At 36.0% G+C, this 6983-nt stretch overlaps 1 protein-coding gene across 1 annotated transcript; it reads left to right on the top strand.

The window, feature by feature from the left end:
* The first annotated feature begins 4824 nt into the window (after window positions 1-4824).
* LOC137938400 (uncharacterized) lies at window positions 4825-5238 on the top strand. The gene has a single exon (XM_068783368.1). The coding sequence runs from the start codon at window positions 4825-4827 to the stop codon at window positions 5236-5238; it is 414 nt and encodes a 137-aa protein (XP_068639469.1).
* Window positions 5239-6983: the final 1745 nt, after the last annotated feature.

Raw genomic sequence — 6983 nt, 5'->3', positions numbered from 1 at the left:
AAACTAAAGATAACTAAATTACAGAAGACTATTGTTAAAGCTATAAAGATAAAAATCATGGATCTAAGGTTCTATCTATGATTCAGGCCAAAATATTAAGGAATAAAATTATATCAGAGGCTAAAAGATTATCTACTTGTTCTGGTAGAAATATAAAATATCCAAATAATTCTAATGCTATTATTACCAAGAACAATATGTAGCTATAAGTTCCTATGATATTGCACAATAATCTCTTAAGGTATTATATAATAATCCTAAGTATAAGTAATATATAGGTAATATTCGCAAAACAAATCTCAAAAACTGTTTTATTATCTTATTAATTAACCAAATATACATAAAAAGGTACAGCGGCGTTGTGACAACTGAGAGCAACGCTTGGCTCAACTGAAGCAGAGGCGTTTGACAGGGCTTAGCCCTCACCCAGAAGTTTCCAGCCTTATATACCTTTCTGTAATAACGTCTCAAAATAAAGAAGTAAATATGAACAAAAACGAAAAATACTCAACACAAAATTAAAGCAGTAAGTATTAAGGTAACAAGAACGATGCCTAATATTATGAAAAGTATAAGCATGAAAGCAATCGTAAGAGAAGAAAAAGATAGTTGTAAAAACTTCCAGAAGGTAGTTCCTAAAACGCTTCTGTCTTTTAATGTTCTGTCAGAACACTTAGCCAGAAGGTAGTTCCTAAAACGCTTTTGTCTTTTAATGTTCTGTCAGAACGCTTAGCCTCCCTCCCTCCCTCCCTCTAGATACTAATTCGGAGGGGTACTACTTTAATCTGCTTTAATCTGGAGTATTTAGAGGTGAATTATTTGGGGTTCTTCTAATTGTTTGTCCTTTAGGTATAAATATTTGCCTTGGAGTCTCTACAAATCTTCTGTATGAATATAAAGATAAGGTAAAATAGACAAAACTAAAGATAACTAAATTACAGAAGACTATTAAAGCTATAAAGATAAAAATCATGTATCTAAGGTTCTATCTATGATTCTGGCAAAAATATTAAGGAATAAGAATATATCAGAGGCTAAAAGATTATCTAATTGTTCTGGGAGAAATATAAATTATCCAAATAATTCTAATACTATTATTACCAAGAATAATATGCAGCTATAAGTTCCTATGATATTGCACAATAATCTCTTAAGGTATTATATAATAATCCTAAGTATAAGTAATATATAGGTAATATTCGCAAAACAAATCTCAAAAACTATTTTATTATCTTATTAATTAACCAAATATACATAAAAAGGTACAGCGGCGTTGCGACAACCGAGAGCAACGCTTGGCTCAACTGAGGCAGAGGCATTTGTCAGGGCTTAGCCCTCACCCAGTAGTTTCCAGCCTTATATACCTTTCTGTAATAACGTCTTAAAATAAAGTAGTAAATATGAACAAAAACGAAAAATACTCAACACACAATAAAAGCAGTAAGTATTAAGGTAACAAGAACGATGCCTAATATTATGAAAAGTATAAGCATTAAAGCAATCGTAAGAGAAGGAAAAGATAGTTCTAAAAACAACCAGAAGGTAGTTCCTAAAACGCTTTTTTCTTTTAATGCTCTGTCAGACAGAACACTTAGCCTCCCTTCCTCTTTCCCTCCCGAGGGGTACTACTTTAATCGGCTTTAATCTGGAGTATTTAGAGGTGATTTTTTTGGGGTTCTTCTAATTACATGTCTTCTAGGTATAAATATTTGCCTAGGAGTCTTTACAAATCTTCTGTATGAATATAAAGATAAGGTAAAACAAATAAAACTAAAGATAACTAAATTACAGAAGACTATTGTTAAAGCTATAAAGATAAAAATCATGGATCTAAGGTTCTATCTATGATTCAGGCCAAAATATTTAGGAATAAAATTATATCAGAGGCTAAAAGATTATCTACTTGTTCTGGTAGAAATATAAAATATCCAAATAATTCTAATGCTATTATTACCAAGAACAATATGTAGCTATAAGTTCCTATGATATTGCACAATAATCTCTTAAGGTATTATATAATAATCCTAAGTATAAGTAATATATAGGTAATATTCGCAAAACAAATCTCAAAAACTGTTTTATTATCTTATTAATTAACAAAATGTACATAAAAAGGTACAGCGGCGTTGTGACAACCGAGAGCAACGCTTGGCTCAACTGAGGCAGAGGCATTTGTCAGGGTTTAGCCCTCACCTAGTAGTTTCCACCCTTATATACCTTTCTGTAATAACGTCTGAAAATACAGTATTAAATATGAACAAAAACGAAAATACTCAACACACAATAAAAGCAGTAAGTATTAAGGTAACAAGAACGATGCCTAATATTATGAATAGTATAAGCATGAAAGCAATCGTAAGAAAAGGAAAAGATAGTTGTAAAAACTTCCAGAAGGTAGTTCCTAAAACGCTTCTGTCTTTTAATGTTCTGTCAGAACACTTAGCCAGAAGGTAGTTCCTAAAACGCTTTTGTCTTTATGTTCTGTCAGAACACTTAGCCTCCCTCCCTCCCTCCCTCCCTGTAGATACCAATTCGGAGGGGTACAACTATAATCTGTTTTAATCTGGAGTATTTAGAGGTGAATTATTTGGGGTTCTTCTAATTACTTGTCTTTTAGGTATAAACATTTGCCTAGGAGTCTCTACAAATCTTCTGTATAAATATAAAGATAAGGTAAAACAGACAAAAATAAAAATAACTAAATTACAAAAGACTATTGTTAAAGCTATAAAGATAAAAATCATGTAACTAAGGTACTATCTATGATTCTGGCTAAAATATTTAGGAATAAGAATATATCATAGGCTAAAAGATTATCCACTCGTTATGGGAGAAATATAAAATATCCAAATAATTCTAATGCTATTATTACCAAGAACAATATGTAGCTATAAGTTCCTATGATATTGCACAATAATCTCTTAAGGTATTATATAATAATCCTAAGTATAAGTAATATATAGGTAATATTCGCAAAACAAATCTCAAAAACTGTTTTATTATCTTATTAATTAACCAAATAAAAAGGTACAGCGGTGTTGTGACAACCGAGAGAAACTCTTTGCTCAACTGAGGCAGAGGCGTTTGTCTGGGCTTAGCCCTCAACCAGTAGTTTCCAGCCTTATATACCTTTCTGTAATAACGTCTTAAAATAAAGTAGTAAATATGAACAAAAACGAAAATACTCAACACACAATAAAAGCAGTAAGTATTAAGGTAACAAGAACGATGCCTAATATTATGAAAAGTATAAGCATGAAAGCAATTGTAAGAGAAGGAAAAGATAGTTGTAAAAACTTCCAGAAGGTAGTTCCTAAAACGCTTCTGTCTTTTAATGTTCTGTCAGACAGAACACTTAGCCAACACTTGCCCTAAAAGACAGAACATTAATTCTAAAGATAGTTGTAAAAAGGACATTGCAAACAAGGAGTAAAGAGAACCATTGTTATGAAGAATAAAATTAAGACCTAAAATAAAGTCTACTTTGAGTTTGAGATCTCTAACCCATGTTAAAGGTAAAGGATAAGATCCAGAAAAAGTTGAACAGTTGGTAAAGAACTGGATTTTGCCTTCATCAAAATAGGTTGTATATGGGTTATAGGTACCATCTACCTGTTGGCTAAACACTACTTTATTGGTTTTCTTAAGGAACTGAGGAGGAACTAATCTTCTATGGATAATACATTTGGTACAGCCGGAATCTACTAAAGCATCTAACACGAGGGATTGTTTGTTAGGGAAAATAATCTTTGCTCTAACAAGGATACTGGAAAAAGATTTATCTTGGTTACATACGTAGGAAGTTTCTGGTTCTTCTAATCCTACAGTGATACCATCATAAGAATCTCTTTCTATTGTATCTAATCTATGTTTGAGAAGAGTTATTTCTGCCTCACAGTTTTCTATTTTCTGGCCATAATTTCCAATTTAGTATTGTATACTTCTTTCTAAGACAATCCCTCGCATATGAAACAATGGACCTTCTTTTTCTGTTTGTCCCCTCATTTCTTCTCTTCCGGCCTAGCCTTGGCGTCCTTTGCCCATGACTTCTTTTCCCCTTTCTCCTTCTTCTTAAACTTCGTTATACCATTGTTATTTTTCTTAGGCACTTTGTTAGCCGAATAATTCTTTCTCTCATATTCGGTTAACTTTTCAGCAGTAGATAAAGCTGAAGCCAATGTCTTTACTTCCCGTGGGCTGAGCAAAAATTGAGAAGACGGGAAGTAAAGACATTAGCTTCAGCTTTATCTACTGCTGAAAAGTTAACCGAATATGAGAGAAAGAATGATTCGGCTAACAAAGTGTCTAAGGAAAATAACAATGGTAAAACGAATTTTAAGAAAAAGGAGCAAATCAAGGGATTTGAATGGAGGATCAAATTAAGGAGATTTTATAAGGGAGGATCTCTGCTCTCATTGGACGGAAGCATGAGAGAAGGGAGGGGTTGAAGCCTATAAATACCAAGGCATTCAACCCTTGTAGATTCATTCAGCATAGACGAGAAGGAGAGTTTTTGTAGAGTGTTGGCCTTTCACCTTGGACGGCCACTCCTTGTAATCTTCTCTAGTATTAATACAAGGTTACTTTCCTATTCCATTGTCTTTCTATCTTTTCATAGCTCATGCTTCATTTGAGAGGAAGGAGTTTGCAACGTTGATCCAAGGGGTGAGAAGCTGCACTACCTTTGACGAATTGAAGGTAGGCCATCACGGGAGTTGGAGTTCCGCTAGCCTAAGTGAGTTTACGTTCATCTGACCTCATGACAAACTGGGTGGGGGGCCTTGTACCTACCTCGGCGGAGTCTCAAAATGAGAGTGGAAGCGGATGCTGGCCACAAAAGCCAAACAACTCCTAAAGGCCCGTCTTTACCGTGAGTGCCGGATTTATGAAATGAGGCAGAGGGCGGAACTTAGAGCCGCAGTTTCTGAGCTTGAGCGAGCCCCAACTCTCTTTTCCATCAAAGCCGACGAGCAGTTGAAGGCTTTGGCTAACAGGTCTCAGTTTTCTGGAGGCTACGATCTGTGGTCGAAGCGGGATGAGACTCAACTTTGTCATAACCAGGACTGGCTCCCTTCCGCGAGGTTTTTTCCTAAAGGGGTTGTGCACAATGTCAAACCGTATGGTATTATTGACAGTGTTGGGCACACCAATTATTCAAAAATGACGGACGTTGAGGAAGATTTACCCAAGAAGAGGAATGGGACTAAAAGATCGATTCTCTTGTTTGGATGCCCATGAAAAATAAGAGAGAAAAAAAGAGAAATGTGGTTTCGCTTGTTTGGATGCACAAGGAAAATGGAAAAGAAAAGAAAAGAGAGCATGCATATTACCAACCACTAGTAATATGCATGCTCAGATTTTTACGGAAGTTTCGTATTTCAGTCCTTCCTCAACCTATTTCCGCCATGTTCCATCTTCAGCGCTTTCAATCTCTTCATCGCACAACCGCATTTAGACATTGCTGACCTGGGCATTGCAGACGAAAGTCACGGAATATATGTCAGCCACAGGTAAGCTCATTTCTCCCATTTGATCTCCTTCATCCTTAGTCTCTCCATGCAATGTAGTACAGAATTTATACAATACAAATTATTTGGAGATCCTTTATGAGTTATAGATCTAGTCATATTTCGTTTCTTAATAACTCTGATATGCAAGATTATCTCTATTTGTTTTCCATACTTTTAGGATTCTTTGAACTTAATATTAAATATGTATTTTATGGAAAGTTTTAAATGTAGGTTAAAGTTCATTTGGTTAAAATTCTTGGGCTTGAGCTCGATTCCAATTTTAGTCTCAAAGCTAAGCTTGTGTTCGAACTCAAGTTCAAAGTATTCAAATCAAGCAAAGCTCGAACATATACAGGTTCAAGTTTGGCTAGGCTCGAACATATACAGGTTCGAGTTTGGCTAGGCTCAAGAGAGTGGGAAATGTATATAAAAGTCACATTTTGTATATAGGTCATGTTTTTATATAAGTCACATTGGGATAATATTATGCAGTGTTTATAAACAATTTTATGCAAAGTTTATGTACAAAGGTCATGCCCAATTTTAAGTAAAATTTATGCATAATTTTATGCACAGTTTATTTGACTTGTATTTTATGCAAAGTTTTAAATGTAGGTTGGAGCTTGAACCTTGCTCAAGCTCAATTCCAATTTTAAGCTTAAGGCTGGGCTCGGCTCTAGCTTGAGTTTGAAGTATTTAAATCAAGCCCAGCTTGAACATATGCAGATTCAAACTCGGCTCGACTAGACTTGATGTCACCCCTAGGCACTGCACGTATAGGCTGGGCACATACGGACTAGTGCCTGAACACCAAGGCATGAAGGAAAGTCAGATTAGTGGCAGCCAAATTTTTTTTTAATGATGATAAACTTATTTCAAAGAAAGGGAAGATACATCAAGGGAGACCTCCCCTAACAATAAGAGATTGAAGGGGGGACCTAGGCACACAAATCAGCAACCGAAATGGCTGATCTTCGTATATGAGACGAAGTACAAGAAATGGTGGAAACAATATCCAAAATATCGAGAAAATCTGCCAGTGACGCCATGGGGGAAAGGATGAGGTGGAGCACCATCCGATGACGACCTTGGAGTCTCCCTCCATGATAAGGAGACACTAAAGCGATCCTTAAAAATACACAAGCCGTGAAGGAGACCAGAGAGCTCAGCAATGGTCGAGGCAACAATTCCGAGAGGGCTACAGTAAGAGAGTATGGCAGTGCCGCCCGGATCAAAAATCACCCCGCCAAAATCATCCAAACCCGGGTTCCCAAAGGCGCTACCTTCAAAATTCAGCTTATAATGGTTCCTAATAGGTTTCTAGTCACGTGGGCCATGGGGTGTTAGCTGGGGCGGTTGGTTGTACATGAGGAGGCATGCGCCAATAAGCACATGAACATTCGAAGTGGCATGTGGCCAGCAATTTCCCCAACTATAAATAGGGGGGCTGGATGAGTGCCAATCAATCAGACA

This window comes from Aristolochia californica, unplaced genomic scaffold (genome assembly GCF_029961685.1).
Source record: "Aristolochia californica isolate CCGP_79_NKW_82.1479 unplaced genomic scaffold, dmAriCali1.0.hap1 SCAF_8, whole genome shotgun sequence".
NCBI classification, from domain to species: Eukaryota; Viridiplantae; Streptophyta; class Magnoliopsida; order Piperales; family Aristolochiaceae; genus Aristolochia; species Aristolochia californica.
Note: the sequence above shows the minus strand (reverse complement) of the source record. Positions and strands in the feature narration are given on the sequence as shown.

Coding starts and splice junctions, on each gene's coding strand:
- LOC137938400 (XM_068783368.1), top strand. CDS start 4,825: ATGCTGGCCACAAAAGCCAAACAACTCCTAAAGGCCCGTCTTTACCGT.